General features: G+C 37.9%; 1 protein-coding gene across 4 annotated transcripts in view; it reads right to left on the reverse strand.

Annotated features, from left to right (window-relative positions):
* The window catches only part of AQR (aquarius intron-binding spliceosomal factor), a 103,141-nt gene that overhangs the window by 17,074 nt on the left and 63,111 nt on the right, over positions 1 to 22,956 (reverse strand). For all 4 annotated transcript variants that reach the window (XM_027083807.1, XM_027083806.1, XM_027083808.1 and 1 more), the window contains 6 exons: positions 22,743 to 22,852; positions 10,386 to 10,521; positions 8,285 to 8,494; positions 6,353 to 6,490; positions 1,912 to 1,983; positions 373 to 560 (listed from right to left, as the gene is read on the reverse strand). In XM_027083807.1, coding sequence (XP_026939608.1) covers positions 373 to 560; positions 1,912 to 1,983; positions 6,353 to 6,490; positions 8,285 to 8,494; positions 10,386 to 10,521; positions 22,743 to 22,852 — 854 coding nt within the window. The remainder of the gene's footprint in view (positions 1 to 372; positions 561 to 1,911; positions 1,984 to 6,352; positions 6,491 to 8,284; positions 8,495 to 10,385; positions 10,522 to 22,742; positions 22,853 to 22,956) is intronic.

Genomic DNA, 22,956 nt, shown 5'->3' on the forward strand with positions numbered 1-22,956 from the left:
ACTAAGAATTAGTGTGTTCTCCTCTCGTTCACCTCTAGCTTTAGATTTCAAAATGGTATTAATCGTATATCTTTTGGGGGCATGAAAAAAAGGGAGGTGACAGTGAAAAGAAGCTCTTAGCTGAGAAGTCACTTAAATTAATCTCAATGAATAAAATGAAGGATATAATTTGGTCAATTCACACCCCATGCTGAAGGTAATAAAGGTACTTTCCAATTTGTAGATTTGTATCCAGGCAAGTTCCTGGATAACGGATAAGAGTCTATACAGAAGATGTTATTGAATACTTGCATCATCGAAATGATGTCCTTAAATAGAAATAATATCCCTACCATCCACCCTCCCTGGCCCCCATTGCCCTGTCTCCTTTACCTTGCTCTGGCTCTCCCTTGGGCATCAAGGTCCACAGTAGGAACTCCAACTCTGACAAAGCGAGTGAAGAGAGATTGCTCCATGTTTGAATACTTCTGAAAGGCCATGTTCTTAATGACTGGAGGTAACTGGTGATGATCACCAATCATAATCCAACGTTTTAGTCGGCTAAAACCATCCTGAGGATTCTAGAAATAAAAAGTGAGGAAATGGCAAAATATTCTAATATATTACCCTGTTGATCTCCAATTTATTGCACAAGATTCTTGCTATTCACAAGATGGCTTTAACAGCTTATTAATTCTTGCTCTTCCCCAGTTCCACAGAAAAGAATCTGGCAAATTTACAGAGCGACTTGTATGGGTACCACTGCTCTTGGCTGACAGTGTGTGAGGGAGGATGGAGGGATTGAGAGGCAAGCATGGAATCACTGTACTTTAATATGCAGGGTAACCCAAAGAGGTCTGGGAGACTTAGGTCATAATTAGGCAAAGGGTGCACAGAAAGAAACAGATGCCCAAGCCGGGAAATGGAAAGATGTCAAAGTAAATACCTTGTATCACAATTACGCCAAGAGCCAGTTTGTGAACCCCCCAAGGCAGTAGAAATTATACCTTCTTTAATTTCCTACACTAATACTTCAGTTTCCTACTCTGTCTCCTTGTTCCTTGTAACATATTCTGATAAAATACAAGTCCCAAATAACTTGGCTTTATAAAACAATTTTCGGAACTCAATTTATCTATAAATTAGAGTAGCCTCTATTCTTCAATTAGGAATTCCACATTTTGTTTTTTATGCTCCATAGTAAAGACTACTGTAAAATAAGAAAACATTCTTAAACATCATTTATCTAAAAAAATTCAGGCACAAAATAAAGAAAAGCCATGTACCCAGGGATCAAAAACAATTCCAGAAACAACTCTAAATAAAAGAAATGAAAAAGAAGCTCATCATCCCTCCAAACTGCCTAACAATGTAATTTTCTTGATTAAAATTACTAAGTCTTTTTAAAACTTAGAGATAAACTATGAATTTTTAAATAGTGCTCCCAAACAATACAAACTACTCAATAACCAGCGAACAGATTAAAATAGAATACCAAACATAATGAAGTTAAGGAGAACACATAATCATAGCAATTAGCACCCCCAAACTGGGTAGTTTTCTGATGCTACCCCCCAGAATTCTTAAAACTCTACTTTTTAAAAAATAAATTTATTTTTGGCTGTGTTGGGTCTTCGTTGCTGCATGCGGGCTTTCTCTAGCTGCAGTTGCAGTTGCAGCAACCAGGGGCTACTCTTCATTGTGGTGTGCGGGCTTCTCATTGCGGTGGCTTCTCTTGTTGCAGAGCACGGGGTCTAGGCGCACAGGCTTCAGTAGTTGTGCCACACGGGCTTAGTTGCTCTGTGGCATGTGGGATCTTCCCGGACCAGGGTTCGAACCCGTGTCCCCTGCATTGGCAGGTGGATTCTTAACCACTGTGCCACCAGGGAAGCCCAAAACTCTACTTTCTTTGTCTCAATCTCAGTATCTTACCTGTAGAAGAAGAGGTATAAAAGTTTCTATCTCCAGAATCTGAGCAGCCTCTTCCATTAAAATGTTGTCATACTGAGAAAGGGAGAAAAAAGAAATCTTGTCAAAAAGAGAGCTTGAAAGCCAAACAGCTACCACCATGACCGTAATAAGCATCCCCAAACCCCTCAAATAATTCAGATCAAAATAACAACAGATTATTCAAACAGGAAGTTCATGATCTTCTTTACCATTATGCTACCGCTTCTCCAATTCAAGTCTTTAACTTTAAGGAAGTGCCCTAAACATACAACTCTACATTAAGGAAGCCTCGTTTATCATTTCTTGGATTGAGATTATCAATTTAGTTATTTTCAGTTCAGTTTTGAAGTTCTATATAAGCAAGAATCAACCTATGATCATATATGAGGTCATTTCCATTGGTACTCTTATCCTAGGTAGTATTTTGCAGTAATTTTTTTCCCTTATGAATCCTACTTGGCACTCAACAATCTCCTTTTGTTCCCTACCCCAGCATTCAATCCATCACCAAAGCATGTCAATTTTACCTTCAAAACTCCCTCTAGAATCTATTTGTTTTCCTACATTTCTACTACCACCACCACTCTAATCCAAGCTGCTACTCTGACTACTGCCAGCAATCTCTTTACTAGTCCCTCTCCTTCCTGTCTTGCCTCCTCTAAACCACTCATATAACAAGTCATCACATCACGTCACCTGGTTTCTAACCCTTCATTGGTTTCCATCTTTCCTAGGAAAAAAAGACCCTTAATGTGGACTGTAAGAGATGTGTTAACTAGGGCCTGTATTCAAGCTGGCCCCTGCCTTCCTCTCATACTTTACATGTCACCTTCCTCCTTACTCACTAAGCTTCAACTACATTGACCTATTTCATTTTCTCAGAAATGGTAAAACCACTCATGCCTCAGGCCCTCTGAACATGCTATTTTCTCTTCACTTTTTGTCTGCTTGGCTCTTTCTCATTTTTAAAGTATCGGCTTAAAACCCACTTTATCCAGGCCTTCTCTGACTTTTCAATCTAAAACGGGTTTCACAGTACTCTGTTCCTTTGTCTCACGGCACATCACAATTTATAATTCTATCTGTATATTCATGTACTTGTTTGATGCCTGAATCTTCCCTCTAGCCCAGTTTCCAGGAATGTTAGGCACTGCACATTTGTAAAATAATGAAAAGTCAAGTCTTTCTCCAACCTAAGGAAATTTCATTCTTTCTTTCATGTACCTGCTCTTCGATGTGCCCAATTTTCTTCTAGATTTATTCTCAACAGGTTTTATCTTATCCCTTCCACTTCTAATTCTGATTGCTACTTATGATAGTAAGATATCCTATTCCTTGTTTTATCGGTAAAATACTTTCTTTGAGACTTTCACCTAGAACAATTAGAGTTCCTTTATTTTCTATTTTCAAAATTTTCTCCCCTTATTTTGTTTTCTAAGGAAGTGGAAGGTAGGGGGAGCATATTTGCTCTTAATACTTAATTAACTCTTTTAAACTAACTGTGTTCATATATCCTCTAATTTCTGTGCTACTCATTTTACCAAAATATGCTTATATTTGTTCAAAACTGGTAGCTGAGCTGGATTTCCACTGTACATGATAAAGTTAAGGTTCAGTTCTGCACTGTTTCTATCGAAACTACCTGAAAGTTTTAGGCATGTGGATGGGTGTCTTCTCTAGCTCTATCTAATGCTAAATTTCCCTATTACAATGATTAATTAGGTCATCCTGGTAGGAACCTAGGAGAAGGGAGAGGTTCAAAAAGCCATGTTTTCTCAGAAGTTCCCACGTGGACTCTGAAGGTGATAGACACAATATGGAAAACAGAGTGGGAACAGCTCAAAGACGACAGCTTAAAGAGCCTCTTTCCTACCCAGCAATCCCACTACTGGGCATATACCCTGAGAAAACCAAAATCCAAGAAGAGTCATGTACCAAAATGTTCATTGCAGCTCTATTTACAATAGCCCGGAGATGGAAACAACCTAAGTGCCCATCATCGGATGAATGGATAAAGAAGATGTGGCACATATATACTATAGAATATTACTCAGCCATAAAAAGAAACGAAATTGAGCTATTTGTAATGAGGTGGATAGACCTAGAGTCTGTCATACAGAGTGAAGTAAGTCAGAAAGAAAAAGACAAATACCGTATGCTAACACATATATATGGAATTTAAGAAGAAAAAAAAATGTCATGAAGAACCCAGCGGTAAGACAGGAATAAAGACACAGACCTACTGGAGAACGGACTTGAGGATATGCGGAGGGGGAAGGGTGAGCTGTGACAGGGCGAGAGAGAGTCATGGACATGTACACACTAACAAACGTAAGGTAGATAGCTAGTGGGAAGCAGCCACATGGCACAGGGATATCGGCTCGGTGCTTTGTGACCACCTGGAGGGGTGGGATAGGGAGGGTGGGAGGGAGGGAGACGCAAGAGGGGAGAGATATGGGAACATATGTATATGTATAACTGATTCACTTTGTTATAAAGCAGAAACTAACACACCATTGTAAAGCAATTATACGCCAATAAAGATGTTAAAAAAAAAAAAAGAGCCTCTTTCCTGAGAAATAATTCTGCAAATCTAATGTGATTTAACTTATAAAAACATATCTATAAAAAATAAAATAAAATAATAAAAATTGTCTGCACCAGATACATTTCATAAGTAACTAACACCCTAGAATATTTACTGAGAAGCTGTCTTTGCTTAAACTTGGATGATTAATGAATAGGTTTTATGGGAATTTACTGTGGCTCTGCTTTGAAAATTAAAAAATTATTTCTAATTAAAAAAAAAACATATCTATAGATTCTATTGAAAAGGAGATTTTAATCACAAAGCAAAATTATGACACAACTATACTGGGTGTTTTAAGGAAGGAAAAGAGTACACAAATGTGCTTGCATGTCTCCTTGGGGACAGCACAGAATCAAAACATATGCCTAATGGAAATTTAACATTCTTTATTGATATAAATGAAAGGACAAAGGAAATACTAGAAGAGTTGAAAGATTAATTAGAGAGTAACAGGGGAGTAGGGGACTGCCTTTTTTTAACGTTAAGTAGAGCTACGAAGTTTTTAAGCTCTTACATCAGATGCATGTGTTAGTTTGATAAAAATAAAACTTCAAAATTAAAAATATAAAAGATGTAAGGGATACTATCAGCACTCATGTTAACTATCTTTAGATGTATATAACACAATGTAAGAAAATGATCAATGGAAATGTGATAAGCTACAAGTAATGTTTTGTAAAATATGCATGTGAACAAGCTCCATGAAAGCATAAAATGCTCTATTTAGACTGCATCATTTCCCTGTATTATTAAACTGATATAATTTAATATCAATCCAAAGTATATTTTATGTGTCAGCCCCAAGAAAAAAATATTTAGGTGAAAATTTGAAAAAGGTAAGTTCACACCACTAGGTAAGTTCACACTACCTTTTAATAAATTATCATATTTGTCCTACCTTGCAACTGAGGAAACTTTCATCCAAGATAACAATAATTCTATCACCTTGAATTTATTTAGCACCTATCTTCCAGTGAGCTCATAACATTTAAAAATTGTCAGTTATTTTCATCAACAACAAATGCTTTTGCTAACTTTAAATTCAAACCAGTACACAAACACTATAACTAATGACAGATGAAACAGTTGAGGCAAGTTAAATCATGTGCATTAAAATCAGAGTTTAGTCAGTATCAATAGCAAAGTCACAAAGTGTCTGCAAATTCAAATTTACTGCTCAATTATTACATTCCATTTCAACTGAGTAACAGGCTGTCTTGCCCTTTAGCTCTCCAGTCCTTATCTTAAGATGAGGTCATTTAAATATCTCCTTTGACAGTATAAGTAACTGTATTACACATCCTCACATAGATGGCTTTTTATTTACTGAATGAACAAATAACTGGGAGTGTATGTGTGCTTAAAAGGTAAACAAGTGTACATATTTCTAATAGGTGAAAAACGTTGTCAAATATTATTTGTATAAAGCTTTTCCTTCTGTTTGGAGATTTTTTTTAACATAGTGAAAATAAATTAATGTACCTTAACAAGTATTAGAAGTTAGACAATCATGTGGTTATAATGTTACTTAAAGGACATATGTCTGATAACTAAATTTAGAAAAATCAGATTTAGCGTTTACAAATCATATAAACATGGGAGGTTATCGTCACTTTTAAAAGAGACATTTTAAAGTAATTATAAATGCAAACTTCAGTGAGAAGCAGATGTCCAAGGGAAATGGCCTAGGGAAGGGAAGGGAAGGGAAGGGGAGGGGAAGGGAGGGGAGAGGAGGGGAGGGGAGGGGGAGGGGCAGGGGAGGGGAGGGGAGGGGAAGGGAAGAGAACTAACAGCTGCATAGATGAATTAAGGAACTAAAATATAAGTCTTTACCTTGAAGCCTAACTTGACTAAATCATGTCGTTTTAAGGCCGCATGAGTACAGGTCATAGCAATGATTTTGGCTTCTTTCACCAAAAGGTATTTAGATCTGTCTAGTCCACTTCGAAGCAGTTCGGAGGCTCTAAACTCCTATGGAAGTGGGGGAACAATGAGATATTATTTTAGGAAAATAAACAGCTCATGCATATATTCATACAATCCAGTTTATGAGACAATATGAGAAATTAATATAAATATCTCATAAACTAAGCCTAAAGAATCGTAATTCTGTCCATAATTAATAAGGTACTAATTGAGTTCAAATAATAACTGACAGTCAAGCTACAATTTGGACTGTTTTTTTTTGGTATAAGATAAAATATTTACAGTATCAACAAAAATACTGAATAAAATATCCATCACCATTGTGTCTATATTACTCAAGGTCTCTCCAGGAAAACAGAAACTACTTCAAGCATTCATAACAAAGGGAATTTATTGCAGGGAGCTCGTTATACAGGTGATGGAGGAGCAGAAAAGCCAACCAGGGAATGGCGAAGTAAGCCAGAGACTGGCAACAGCAGGAAATTATGACCATTCCTAGGCTAGGAAGGATAATGAGGAGGAGGTGCTATCAGAGCCCAGAAACTGGGGTACCAGAATAAGCTGGAACTGCGGTGGGCCAGGCCAGCAGAAACTGGAGCCATGGAAGAGACGAAACCTCAGGCCGAGAGAGCTGGTGCAGAAATATCCTGGCTTCTCTCTTTATTCTATTTTTGCCACATTTCTCATTGGCTAAACCCAGACAAAAGTCAGCTGACATGAGAGGCTGGGAAATTAAAACTCCAAGGACCAGTCTCAGCCCTGACCATGGCAGAAGATCCCCATAGAGGAGAGGAGGGGAATGGACAGCAGATGGACGTGAGGAGCAAACAAGCCGATGCAGAGCACCTAAGATCAAGTTTTATCACATCGGAACATTATATCATACTTACTTCAGACTTTTAAACTTTTTTTTTTGTTTTTTAAAAAATAATTAAAGCATCACAGGTACAGGTGGAGGTATCCTGTATATAGCCTTCTTCCCACTCTCTCCCCAGGCAGCTACTAGAAATTATACGTTTTTATCCTTTTACATTCTATTTATGTAATCATAAACATACTATAATACTGTTTTGCAGGTTTTAAAATTTTATTTATCATTATCATACTACATATGTATATACATTATTTATTTATTATTCTGTACCTACCATCCATCCATCTCTAACCACCTAACTCACACAATACATCAGTGTTTACTGAACATCTATTACGTGCCAGATATTGTTGTAGGAAGTAGGGATAAAATCATATCTAAAAGGTACAAAGACTTTAAAAAAGACACAGTCTTTGCCCTTTTTATCTGAAGTAATCCTAAATGTTCTTACTGAGGAATCTGAGCCTGAATGCGATCCTTTTACAGCATTGCTGTAGTCTTCCAATGATGTTTCCAATAAGGAATGAGAAAACTATGAAGCATCCCAGGGCTCCCTGGGTTCCAAATATATTCTTCTCTGTCCCCTTTATATAGTGGTGATTCTTATTTCACCTTAATAATCAGGAACAGTCATCCTGGCTAACATAGCAACCTCATTTTTTGATCAAAGGCATAAAGAACTTAGAATGGCCAAATTCCAAATCAAAGAACCACTGTTAAATCTCCTAATGAAAGCGTTCCTTTCTTAAATACTAAGACTTTCACACCAGAAAAATGGGGGTTCAATTCATATCTTAATTTTTACTTATTTCTTCAACTAGAAAAAAAATGCTTCCAATAATCTCACTTAAAAGTAATAATCTGGTTTGCTAGATTTGAATATTCCACTTACTACATTTAAAAAAAACCAACAAACTAAGCTTAAAACCTTTAAAGGAAAGTTAAAAGAACTTGAGAACCCTTACCTCAAGCTGAGTAAAGATTTTCTTAATATGCCTGAAACATCCTTCAGCAATTTCCATGTCTTCTTCATAAGATCGGCCTTTAAAAATGGGTTGAGGGGCATTTGCAAAGTACTCATGAAAAGGGAAGAAAGTGGAGACTTCAGTAACATCTGGCAACGTGTTACCTTTATTTTTCACTTTGCTGATATACTCTTCCCAACGAGACATTACCTGTAAGAACAAAAGAGACTTGAGGTTAAATTTGCCAGCTCTTATGTTTTAAATAATAAAATAAAAAACGAATTGAGTGAAAATAAGATTTGGTAGGTAAAAGAAAAGGAAAAGAAAAGCAACCTTTGACCCAACAGGACTATTGCTTATCCAAGTCACTGACAGACTGCCCTTCTTTTATAAAAGTAACCTTTAAGACTGTAGGAAAAAAACCTCTTTGATAAAAAATGTACGGATGGGATGGGTAAGAACCTCAGGATCATCTCATGGGACTTTATCTCAGACATTTCAGATTTTCTATGCATATTCAAAACAACTTATGATTGATGATCAAAAAAAACCCACCAAACCTCTCTGGACAAAGAAATTCCTCATTTTTTCACTATCTCAGTTTCTCTCCATATATGGTTAAGTTCAGCTCTAGTAGCTTTTTAATCAATTTAGCACTTGTCAACCCTTCTCCTAGACCTTCATAATTTTTCCAATTCTCTTTAGTATACTTATAAAGAACTTCTGGTTAAGCTGCGTATATATTTGAAAGCTCATTTTATGACTTTTGTGACATAAGTAGTTCAATTAGCTCCTGCTATAAATGTTAACTATGGCTCTACTCAGTTCCTACTTAATCTCCATTTTTGTAATTCTCTCAATTTTTCTGTTATAATTTCAGTGTTTCTCAAAGTGTGGTCCTTAGGCAGAATATCTGAAAAGCTAAATAAAAATGTAGATACCTAGTGCCACACCTTACTAAAACAAAGTCTCTGGGGACAGAGCTTGAGAATTCCCTTTTTAAAGAACTTTCCCAATGTGATTATTGTGTGTTCAAAACTGTGAGGCCTTCTGAGGCCTCAAGTTCATATTTCTCAAATTTATTACTTAAGGTTCTATAATTTATATATTATTTCTATTACTTTTAAAACTAGTTTTCACTGAGAGCCTAGTGATTTTTATTTTGTGACAAACATGCATTTAAGTATGATCTTTACTCCATTATTCAAAGTTCTCAACAGTCTGAGTCTAATGCAGACAACTTTGCAAGATCATGCATATGTCCTGTGTTTTACAAGGAACCATGAAATCAGCTCATTCTGAACGGACTCAACTGGTTTACCTGCTTATAATGAGCATAAACTCTTTTTTCATATATATTTCACAATTTCAGTGTTATGATTTATACCTAAAACATACAAATACCATTAGAACAAAGAGAACAAATACAGTTATACAAAAATCTTCATTATTTATGTTTAATCCATTTAAAATTATTAGTAAACCAGTTGACTTTTAAAGTTTATTTTTATTTATTTTATTTGGCTTTACATTTCTCATTAATTTTCACACCCCCAAACAAAAGCAAAAACATGCCTCTAAATTGAAGTCAAAGAATTTTTAACTTAAACTCCTACTTTGAAATTAATTCTAAAACAAAATGTACTTCTAGAAATTTAAAAAGGAAGTATGTTTTTCTTCATTACTTGATTAATATGCATAGCAAAAGCAAGTTAAAGAACTGTATTTGTTACCACTGGGTAGCTAGACTGTTTGGTTATAGTTCTATAGTAATGGAAAAAAATGAAAAAAAAAAAAAAAGAGAGAGAGAGACTAGAAACTTTGTCAATAGCAAGAAAAAAATGTAATATATATTTATAAAGTAGCAACATTGGCCTTTCACTGAATGAGTCATCAAGCAAAGTTATTTAGCAAAGAAAAGTGAAGGGAATAGGAAATACAAACATTTAACACTCACAAATATAGCTTTGGCAATAGCATATATTTTAATCTACTCAATAAAAAAGTAAGCTTTCAAGAAAGGATCTCCAGAACCCATCCCAGTTTCCAACTGAAGACCACATTACGATAAAGTGTGATTTTAAAACCCTTAATCTCTTACCTGATATAAGAAGAAATAGCCTGCAGTTTCACAAGTATATGAAGCATCTCCTGGAACCCCTAGACTCTTCTGCAATCGTTTGACTTCTTCTAAAAGTTCTATTCTTCGAGCTAGGACATAATTAACTCTTCCATACCTAAAAATTTCAATTAAGCAAAAAGGCAAAATTACATAATGAAGAGACTTGCAAGGAAACTGTCAGCAAAATATTGAAGAAAATCATAATAGAAACGATAAATGGCCAAAAAGAAAAAAAGAACGGTAGAAAACATAAGTTTATATTTACTATAAGTAACAGTTCTTGAGTTATTTTATACTAAAGCTACTTAAAATGTACCTTATGGATCAGGGCTGATCTGCAAATGTGTTAGTGGTCTGTGAGACAGGAAAATCAACTACATTACTAAACACACCTCTAGTTTGGCTTTTTTTTTTTTCTTCATAAAAAGACCTTCACAAAAAAGGAAATACTACAGTGCATTCAGGTGCTAGTTCATCTCATAACAGACCAGAATATAGTTTACAGATTAGCTACTCTTAATAGCACTATCATAAAAGTAGATTAGCTCTAAAGGTTTTGAAAAGTAATTTTAAAATTTATTTGATCATTCTTTGGCATAGAGCATGGAGCTTGGCATCTGGACCAAGTATGTTCATAAATGTTTGCTGAATGAGTAAGAAAACTAAAATTTGGACAGTACCCGGCCCAGAGATAGGTAGTTAAGAAAAAAAGTGGAACCAGAATTGGATCCCAAAGCCTATGTATACTCTTTCCACCATAAAAAGTGCCTCCTTCAATCCTTTAACACTAATTAAAAAAAAAAAAGCAACATACAATGGAATTCTATGTAATATTTGCTCAATTATTCTGTAAATCTACAACTATACTAAAAAAACGTCTACTAATTAATTTTAAAAGCAAGGTACAGGAACACCTCATTTTATTGTGCTTTACTTTATTGCACTTTGCAGATACTGCATTTTTTACAAATTGAAGGTTTGTGGTAACCCTGCATTGAGCAAGTCTATCAGTGCTGTTTTTTCCAACAGCATTTGCTAACTTCATGTCTCTGTGTCACATTTTGGAAATTCTTGAACTATTTCAAACATTTTCATTATTATTACATTTGCTATCTGTGATATGTAATCTTTGATATTACTATTGTCATTGTTTTGGGGTGCCACAAACCATGACCATGCAAGATGGCAAGCTTAACCGATAAATGTTGTGTGTGTGTTCTGATGTGCTCCATCAATTGGCCATTCCCCCGTCTTTCTCCCTCTCCCCAGGCCTCCTTATTCCCTGAGACACAACAATATTGAAGTTAAGGCCAATTAATAACCCTACAATGGCCTCTCAGTGTTCAGTTGCATGTCTCACTTCAAATCAAAAGCTAGAAATGATTAAGGTTAGGGAGGAAGGCATGTTGAAAGCTGAGACAGGCCAAAAGCTAGGTCTCTTGTACCAAACAGTTAGTGAAGTTGTGAACGCACAGGAAAAGTTCTTGAAGGGAATTAAAAGTGCTATTCCAGGGACTTCCCTGGTGGCGCAGTGGTTAAAACTCCGCCTGCCAATGCAGGGGACGCACGTTTGATCCCTGGTCCGGGAAGATCCTACGTGCCATGGAGCAACCAAGCCTGTGCACTACAACTACTGAACCTGTGCTCTAGGGCCCATGAGCCACAACTACTGAGCCCACGTGCCACAACTACTGAAGCCCGTGCACCTAGAGCCCATGCTCCACAATAAGAGAAGCCACCACAATGAGAAGCCCACGCACCACAATGAAGAGTAGCCCCCGCTCACCGCAACTAGAGAAAGCCCACACGCAGCAACAAAGACCCAACACAGCCAAAAATAAATAAAACTTTAAAAAAGTACTACTCCAGTGAACACATGAATGATAAGAAAGTAAAACAGCCTTATTGTTGATATGAAAAAAGCTTTAGTGGTTTGGACAGAAGATCAAACTAGCCACAACATTCTTTTAAGCCAAAGCCTAATCCAGACAAAGCAAGGCCATAACTCACTATCTTTAATTCTAGTAAGGTTGACATAGGTGAGGGAGCAGCAGCAGAAGAGTTTCAATCTAGCCAAGGCTGGTTCATGAGGTTTTAGGAAAGAAGCTGCCTGCAAAACGTAAAAGTGCAGCGTGAAGCAGCAAGTGCTGATGTAGATGCTGCAGCAAGTTATACAAAAGATCTAGCTGTGATAACAAAGGTGGCTACACTAAACAACAGATTTTCAGTGTGGAAAAAATACAGCTTTCTATTGGAAGAAGATGCCATCTAGGACTTCCATAGCTAGAGAGGAGAAGTCAGTGCCCATCTTCAAAGGTTCAAAGGACAGGCTGACTCTCGTTAGGGGCTAATGCTGCTGGTGACTCTAAGTTGAAGCCAATGCTCATTCACCATTCCAGAAATCCTAGGGCCCTTAAGACTTATGCTAAGTCTACTCTGCTTGCGCTGTGTTAATGGAACAAAGCCTGGATGACAGCACATCTGTTTACAACATGGTTTACTGAATATTTTAAGCCCACTGTTTGCACCTCCTGCTCAGGAAAAAGATTCCTTTCAAAATATTAGTGCTCATCGACAATGCACCTGGTACGCAAGAACTCTGAAGGAGATGTACAATGAGATTCATGTTGTTTTCAGGCCTGCTAACACAACATCTGTTCTGCAGCCCATGCATCAAGGAGTCATTTGACTTTCAAGTCTTATTATTTAAGAAATACATTTTGTAAGACTATAGCTGCCATAGACAGTGATTCCTCTGATGGTTCTGGGCAAAGTAAACTGAAAACCTTCTGGAAAGGATTCACCATTTTAGATGCCATTAAGGTCATTCGTGATTCACTGGAAGAGGTCAAAATATCAAAATTAACAGGAGCCTAACAGGTTGAGCCTAACCCTCCTGGATGACTTTCATGGGATTAAGACTTCAGTGGAGGAAAAAAAACTGTAGTTGTGGTAGAAGTAGCAAGAGAACCAGAATCAGAAGTAGAACCTGACGATGGGACTGAATTGCCTCAATCTCAAGATAACACTTTAACAGATGAGGAGTTGCCTCTTATGGGAGAGCAAAGAAAGAAGTTTCTTGAGATGGAATCTATTCCTGGTGAAGGTGACATGAAGACTGTTGAAATAACCACAAAGGATTTAGAATATTACATAAATTTAGTTGACAAAGTAGCAGCAGAGTTTGGTAGGATTGACTCTAATTTTGAAAGAAGTTCTATCATGGGTAAAATACTACCAAGCAGCATTGCCTGCTACAGAGAAATCAAGATTCAATCCACATGGCAAACTTCATTGCTGTCTCATTTTAGTAAGCTGCCATAGCGCCTCCCCCACCTACCTTCAGCAACCACCACCCTGATCAGTCAGCAGCTATCAACGTTGAGGCAAGACCCTCACCAGCAAAGATTGCAGCCTGTTGAAGGCTCAGAGGATGCCTAGCATTTTTTAGTAATAAAGTATTTTTTAACTAAGGCATGTACATTGTTTTTCTAGACATAATGCTATTGCATGCTTAGTAGACTATAGTATAGTGTAAACAATACTTTTATATGCACTGGGAAGCCAAAAAATCCACGTGACTCGCTTTATTATGATATGCACTTGATTACGATGGTCTGGAACTGAACCTGCAAAGTCTCTGCGGTATGCCTGTACACAATTATAAACAATAGCATAGTTACAGATGATTATTGAAAAAGAGACTAATAAAAACTTGTTTGGGAGAAGTAGCATTATGAGTGATCACTCCCTCTCCGCTATCTTACTAGATACGAAAATTTTTGTTTAGGGAAAGTGATATTAATTTTATTGTGAAACAATAGTCACTATTTTTCTTTTTAATTATGACAAAGAGAGAAATATGAAATAAATGAACAAACAAGCACACACATTATTAACAAGATCTGGAGCTTGACTTTCCTATCAGAAAGCAAAAAGTACGTTTTTCCTGAGAAACATGGTAGCACCTGAAATCATTTTTAAAATTCTGCTGCTTTTCTATTATAATATCTTTAAATACCAGGAATTGAACTGTACCACACTTACAATTACACTATTCAGCATACCATGAGCACCCATACATTCGATGAATTATGGATTGGTAGATTTTAGAGTTGAGCCCACTTGTGTAAGTTAGGTTTAATAATAAGAAATACCCATGGGAAGAACTCAGGGAAGCATTACAAGCTGATCCAAAATTAAGAATCTACAGCCCTAAATAAATTAATGTGTGTTGATCTTGCCCTCTGACTTTTCAGAAGCTAAAATATTTTGGGAGGGGGACCTTCAAGATGGCAGAGGAGTAAGACGTGGAGATCACCTTCCTCCCCACAAATACATCAAAAATACATCTACACGTGGAACAACTCCTACAGAACAGGTGAACGCTGGCAGAAGACCTCAGACCTCCCAAAAGGCAATAAACTCCCCACATACCTGGGGTAGGCCAAAAGAAAAAAGGAAAAACAGAGACAAAAGAATAGGGACGGGACCTGCACCAGTGGGAGGGAGCTGTGGAGGAGGAAAAGTTTCCACACACTAGGAAGCCCCTTCGCGGGCGAAGACTGCGGGTGGCGGAGTGGGGAAGCTTCAGAGCTGCGGAGGAGAGCGCAGCAACAGGGGTGCGGAGGGCAAAGCGGAGAGATTCCTGCACAGAGGATCGGTGCCGACCGGCACTCACCAGCCATAGAGGCTTGTCTGCTCACCCACCGAGGCAGGTGGGGGCTGAGAGCTAAGGCTCGGGCTTCAGTCGGATCCCAGGGAGACGACTGGGGTTGGCTGCGTGAACATAGCCTGAAGGGGGCTAGTGCACCACAGCCGGAGGGAGTCCTGGAAAAAGTCTGGAGCTGCCTAAATGGCAAGAGGTAGTCCGCCTGCTGATGCAGGGGATGCGGGTTCGTGCCCCGGTCCGGGAGGACCCCACATGCTGCAGAGCGGCTGGGCCCGTGAGCCATGGCCACTGGGCCTGCGTGTGCTGAGCCTGTGCTCTGCAACAGGAGGGGCCGCAACAGTGAGAGGCCCGCGTACAGCAAAAAAAAAAAAAAAAAAAAAAAAAAGGCAAGAGGCCACTGTTTCGGGGTGCGAGAGAAGAGGGGATTCAGAGCACCACCTAAACGAGCTCCAGAAACGGGCGCGAGCCGTGGCTAACAGCGCGGACCCCAGAGATGGGCATGAGACGCTAAGGCTGCTCCTGCAGCCACCAAGAAGCCTGTGTGCAAACACAGGTCACTGTCCACACCCGCCTCCCCTTCCCAACCCCTGGGAGCCTGTGCAGCCCACCACTGCCAGGGTCCCGTGATCCAGGGACAACTTCCCTGGGAGACCACATAGCGCACCCAGGCTGTTGCAACATCACGCCAGCCTCTGCCACCTCAGGCTCACCCCACATTCCAATTGTAACTAGCACACCTCTCCCTCCCCCTGGCCTGAATAAGCAAGAGCCCCCTAATCAGCCACTGCTTTAACCCCCTCCTGTCTGGGTGGTGAACAGATGCCAGAGGGCAACCTACATGCTGAGGTGGGCCAAAATTAAAGCTGAACCCCAAGAGCTGTGCAAACAAAGAGAAAGGGAAACTTCTCCGTGAAGCCTCAGGAGCAGCAGATTAAATCCCCACAATCAAGTTGATGTACCCTGCCTCTCCGGAATACCTGAATAGACAACGAATCATCCCAAAATTGTGGCGGTGGACTTTGGGAGCAACTGTAGACTTGGGGTTTGCTGTCTGTGACTGATTTGTTTCTGATTTTTATGTTTATCTTAGTTTAGTGTTTAGTGCTTGTTATCATTAGTGGATTTGTTTCCTGGTTTGGTTGCTCTCTTTTTTATTTTTATTATTTTCTTTATTTTAATAACTTAAAAAAATATACATGTATATATATTTTTTTCTTTCCTTCTTTCTTTCTTTTTTTCTCCCTTTTATTCTGAGCCATGTGGCTGACAGGGTCTTGGTGCTCCAGCCTGGTGTCAGGCCTGAGCCTCTGAGGTGGGAGAGCTGAGATCAGGACATTGGACCACCAGAGGCCTCCCAGTCCCATGTGATATCAACTGGCAAGAGTTCTCCCACAGATCTCCATCTCAATGCTAAGACCGAGCTCCACCCAACAGCCAGCAAACTCCAGTGCTGGATGCTCCATACCAAACAACTAGCAAGACAGGAACACAACCCCACCCATTAGCAGAAAGGCTGCCTAAAATCATACTAAGTTCACAGAGACCCCAAAACACAACAAATGGACACGGCCCTGCCCTCCAGAAAGACAAAATCCAGCGCCACCCACCAGACCATAGGCACCAGACCCCTCCACAAGCCACTGAACCAACCTCAGCCACTAGGGGCAGACACCAGAACAACAGGAACTATGAACCTGCAGCCTGCGAAAAGGAGACCCCAAACGCAGTAAGATAAACAGAATGAGAAGACAGAGAAATATGCAGCAGATGCAGGAGCAAGGTAAAAACCCATCAGACCAAATAAATGAAGTGGTAATAGGCAGTCTACCTGAAAAAGAATTCAGAGTAATGACAGTAAAGATGATCCCAAATCTTGGTACAGAATGGAGAAAATACAAGAAACGTTTAACAAGCACCTAGAAAAACTAAAGAGCAAACAAACAATAATGAACAGCACAATAAATAAAATTTAAAATTCTCTAGAAGGACTCCATAGCAGAATAACAGGCAGAAGAAGGGATAAGTGACCTGGAAGATAAAATAATGGAAATAACTACCATAGAGCAGAATAAAGAAGAAAGAATGAAAAGAATTGAGGACAGTCTCAGAGACCGCTGGGACAACATTAAAAGCAACAACATTAGAATTATATGCGTCCCAGAAGAAGAAGACGAAAAGAAAGGGCCTGAGAAAATATTTGAAGAGATTATAGTTGAAAATTTCCCTAACATGGGAAAGGAAAGAGTCAATCAAGTCCAGGAAGCATAGAGAGTCCCATACAGGATAAATCCCAGGGGAAACATGCCAAGACACATATTAATCAAACTATCAAAAAATAAATACAAAGAAGAAAATATTAAAAGCAGCAAGGGAAAAGCAACAAATAACATACAAGGGAATCCCCATAAAGGTTAACAGCTGATCTTTCAGCAGAAACTCTGCAAGCCAGAAGGGACTGGCAGGACATGTTCAAAGTGATGAAAGGGAAAACCTACAACCAAGATTACTCTACCCAGCAAGGATCTCATTCAGATTCAATGGAGAAATTAAAACTTTTACAGACAAGCAAAAGCCAAGAGAATTCAGCACTGCCAAACTAGCCTTACAACAAACACTAAAGGAACTTCTCTAGGCAGGAAACACAAGAGAAGGAAAAGACCTACAAAAACAAACCCAAAACAATTAAGAAAATGGTAATAGGAACATACATATCAATAATTACCTTAAATGTAAATGGATTAAATGCTCCAACCAAAAGACACAGACTGGCTGAATGGATACAAAAACAAGACCCGTATATATGCTGTCTACAAGAGACTCACTTCAGACATAGGGACACAAACAGACTGAAAGTGAGGGGATGGAAAAAGATATTCCATGCAAATGGAAATCAAAAGAAAGCTGGAGTAGCAATTCTTGTATCAGAAAATATAGACTTTAAAGACTATTGCAAGAGACAAAGAAGGACATGACATAATGATCAAGGGATCAATCCAAGAAGATAACAATTGTAAATATTTATGCGCCCAACATAGGAGCTCCTCAATACATAAGGCAAATGCTTACAGCCATTAAAGGGGAAATTGACACTAACACAATAAAAGTAGAGGACTTTAACACCCCACTTTCACCAGTGCACAGATGATCCAAAATGAAAATAAATAAGGAAACACAAGGTTTAAAGGACATATTAAAAAAGATGGACTTAATTGATATTCATAGGACATTCCATCCAAAAACAACAGAATACACTTTCTTCTCAAATGTTTATGGAACATTCTCCAGGATAGACCATATCTTGTGTCACAAATCAAGCCTTGGTAAATTTAAGAAAACTGAGATCGTATCAAGTACCTTTTCCGACCACAATGCTATGAGACCAGATATCAATTACAGGAAAAAAACTGTAAAAACTACAAACACATAGAGGCTAAACAATACACTACTAAATAACCAGGAGATCACTGAAGAAAACGAAGTGGAAACCAATAAATAACTAGAAACAAATGACAATGAAAACATGACGACCCAAAGCCTATGGGATGCAGCAAAAGCAGTTCTAAGAGGGAAGTTTATAGCAATACAATCCTACCTCAAGAAACAAGAAACATCTCAAATAAACAACCTAAACTTACACCTAAAGCAATTAGAGAAAGAACAAAAAACCCCCAAAGTTAGCAGAATGAAAGAAATCATAAAGATCAGATCAGAAGTAAATGAAAGAGAAATGAAGGAAACAATAGCAAAGATCAATAAAACTAAAAGCTAGTTCTTTGGGAAGATTAAAAAAAATTAATAAACCATTAGCCAGACTCATCAAGAAAAAAAGGGAGAAGACTCAGATCAACAGAATTAGAAATGAAAAAGGAGAAGCAACAAGTGATACTGCAGAAATATAAAGGATCATGAGAGATTACTACAAGCCACTATATGCCAGTAAAATGGACAACCTGGAAGAAATGGACAAATTCTTAGAAGCACAACCTTCTGAGACTGAATCAGGAAGAAATAGAAAATATAAACAGACCAATCACCAGCACTGAAATTGAAACTCTGATTAAAAATCTTCCAACAAACAAAAGCCCAGGACCAGATGGTTTCACAGGCGAATTCTATCAAACATTTAGAGAAGAGCTAACAACTATCCTTCTCAAAATCTTCCAAAATATACCAGAGGGAGGAACACTCCAAATGTCATTCTATGAGGCCACCATCACCCTGATACCAAATCCAGACAAAGATTTCACAAAAAAAGAAAACTACAGGCCAGTATCATTGATGAACATAGATGCAAAAGTCCTCAACAAAATACTAGCAAAAAGAATCCAAAAGCACAGTAAAAGGATCATACAGCATGATCAAGTGGGGTTTACCCCAGGAATGCAAGGATTCTTCAATATACACAAATCAATCAATGTGATACACCATATTAACAAATTGAAGGATAAAAACCATATGATAATCTCAGTAGATGCAGAAAAGGCTTTTGACAAAATTCAACACCCATTTATGATAAAAACTCTCCAGAAAGGAGGCAGAGAGGGAACCTACCTTAACATAATAAAGTCCATATATGACAAACCCACAGCCAACATCATTCTCAATGGTGAAAAACTGAAACCATTTCCACTAAGATCAGGACCAAGACAAGGTTGCCCACTCTCACCACTATTATTTAACATAGTTTTGGAAGTTTTAGCCATAGAAATCAGAGAAGAAAAGAAATAAAAGGAATCCAAATTGGAAAAGAAGAAGTAAAACTGTCACTGTTTGCAGGTGACATGATACTATACGTAGAGAATCGTAAAGATGCTACCAGAAAACTACTAGAGCTAATCAATGAATTTGGTACAGTAGCAGGATACAAAATTAATGCAGAGATCTCTTGCTTCTTACACATTAAAGATGAATAATCTGAAAGAGAAATTAAGGAAACAATTCCATTTACCACTGCAACAAAAAGAATAAAATACCTAGGAATAAACCAACCTAAGGAGACAAAAGACCTGCATGCAGAAAACTATAAGATACTGATGAGAGAAATTAAAGATGATAAAAACAGATGGAGAGATATACCATGTTCTTTGGTTGGAAGAATCAACACTGTGCAAATGACTATACTACTCAAAGCAATCTACAGATTCAATGCAATCACTAGCAAACTACCAATGGCATTTTTCACAGAACTAGAACAAAAAATTTCACAATTTGTATGGAAACACAAAAGACCCCGAATAGCCAAAGCAATCTTGAGAAAGAAAAATGGAGCTGGAGGAATCAGGCTTCCTGAATTCAGACTATACTACAAAGCTACAGTAATCAAGACAGTATGGTACTGGCACAAAAACAGAAATATAGATCAATGGAACAGGATAGAAAGCCCAGAGATAAACTCACATACATATGGTCCCCTTATCTTTGATAAAGGAGGCAAGAATATACAATGGAGAAAAGACAACCTCTTCAATAGTGGTGGTGGGAAAACTGGACAGCTACGTGTGAAAGCATGAAATTAGAACAATTCCTAACACTATACACAAAAATAAACTCAAAATGAATTAAAGACCTAAATGTAAGGCCAGACACTATAAAACTCTTAGAGGAAAACATAGGCAGAACACTCTATAACATAAATCATAGCAAGACCCTTTTTGACCCACCTCCTAGAGAAATGGAAATAAAAACAAATATAAACAAATGGGACCTAATGAAACTTCAAAGCTTTTGCACAGCAAAGGAAACCATAAGCAAGACGAAAAGACAACCCTCAGAATAGGTGAAAATATTTGCAAATGAAGCAACTGACAAAGGATTAATCTCCAAACTTTACAAACAGCTCATACAGCTCAATATCAAGAAAACAAACAACCCAATGCAAAAATAGGCAGAAGATCTAAATAGACATTTCTCCCAAGAAGATACACAGATTGCCAACAAACACATGAAAGGATGCTCAACATCACTAATCATTAGAGAAATGCAAATCTAAACCACAATGAGGTATCATCTCACACCGGTCAGAATGGCCATCATCAAAAAATCTAGAAATAGTAAATGCTGGAGAGGGTGTGGAGAAAAGGGAACCCTCTTGCACTGTTGGTGGGAATGTAAATTGATACAGCCACTATGGAGAACAGTATGGAGGTTCCCTAAAAAACTAAAAATAGGACTGGCATATGACCTAGCAATCTCACTACTGGGCATATACCCTGAGAAAACCATAATTCAAAAAGAGACAAGTACCACAATGTTCACTGCAGCATTATTTACAATAGCCAGGACATGGAAGCAACCTAAGTGTCCATCAACAGATGAATGGATAAAGAAGATGTGCCAGATATATATAATGGAATATTACTCCGCCATAAAAGGAAACGAAATTGAGTTACTTGTAGTGAGGGGGATGGACCGAGTCTGTCATACAGAGTGAAGTCAGGAAGAGAAAAACAAATACCATATGGTAACACACATATATATGCAATCTAAAAAAATAAGAAAAATGGTTCTAATGAACCTAGGCGCAGGACAGGAATAAAGATGCAGATGTAGAGAATGGACTTGAGGACACAGGGAGGGGTAAGGGTAAGCTGGGATGAAGTGAAAGAGTAGCATTGACATATATACACTACCAAATGTAAAACAGATAGCTATTGGGAAGCAGCTGCATAGCACAGGGAGATCAGCTCGGTGCTTTGTGACCACCTAGAGGGGTGAGATAGGGAGGGTGGGAGGAAGACGCAAGAGGGAGGGCATATGGGGATATATGTATACACTTAGCTGATTCACTTTGTTATACAGCAGAAACTAACACAACACTGTAAAGCAATTATACTCCTATAAAGAGGTTAAAAAGAAAAACTGTTGCGTGATCTCTTTAATACAAGAACTCAAAATGAATGCAACATAATAAGTTAACACTCTTTTAGCTCTTTTGATGTCTATAATCGATTTAGTCAAAAGTAATGTTCAATAGTCAAAGGCTGTATTTATTATGTACAGCTGTTAATTATGCCTATTGACTGAAACTATGCTTTAAAAATGAATTTAAATATAAATGAAACGAGCTATCATAAAGCAACTTTAAAGGAAAAACCCAAAATACTAACAGCAGAAGAAATTTGACTTCTAAAGTTTTAGTCACCTTACAATATGTAATATTAAGCATAAAATCCAGCTAAACTGGCAATAAGTTCCTGAATTAATATTTACAACCCCAAAGCTTATACTATCATTAATCTCCAACTGCATTTCATTAAATGAATCCAGTTAATTGGTGCCTAAAATATATGCAAATTAAATGTGCAGATGAAATGTGAACAGGAATTGCGTAACATTGTACAGTTTGGGCTTGGCAACATTAAAAATTACTTCAATAAATAGAAAGCAAATGGATATAAGCAATTTAAACAAGATGAAAAGATAACTCTCTTCACTGAAATTACTGTATGAGGAAAAAAATGGCATAAACATGCAGAACTGGAGCAGAGGGAAATCCTGAACAGACTTTAGGTTCAATTAGGATAGCTTAAGTAGGTTACACTAGAACCCTTCAGAATTCAGTTGGAGTATCCACTGCTCTCTTTTCCTGTTCTTTATTAAAGAAAAAGAGGAGAAGGTTAAAAATTCTTTATATACCGTTTCAAAACTAATCCCCACTTGCTCACCTGCTGAAATCTTTCTCCGTCTCCAGCTCTTCTTCTCCATGACCAAGACGCAGGAGGTGACGCTCGTCAATGTCTAAAGCCATGATTTTCTCAAACAACTGGTTCAGGGCCTGGAGAATAAAAAAAAAAGAATGATGGAGAATTTTATAGAATCAGTAGGCTCCTTTAAAAGTAACAAAAACTAACAATCAGAAGGATAGAAACGAATGAGCAC

This window comes from Aethalodelphis obliquidens, unplaced genomic scaffold (genome assembly GCF_003676395.1).
Source record: "Aethalodelphis obliquidens isolate GAN/ISIS:26980383/991018 unplaced genomic scaffold, ASM367639v1 scaffold51, whole genome shotgun sequence".
Classification (NCBI taxonomy): Eukaryota; Metazoa; Chordata; class Mammalia; order Artiodactyla; family Delphinidae; genus Aethalodelphis; species Aethalodelphis obliquidens.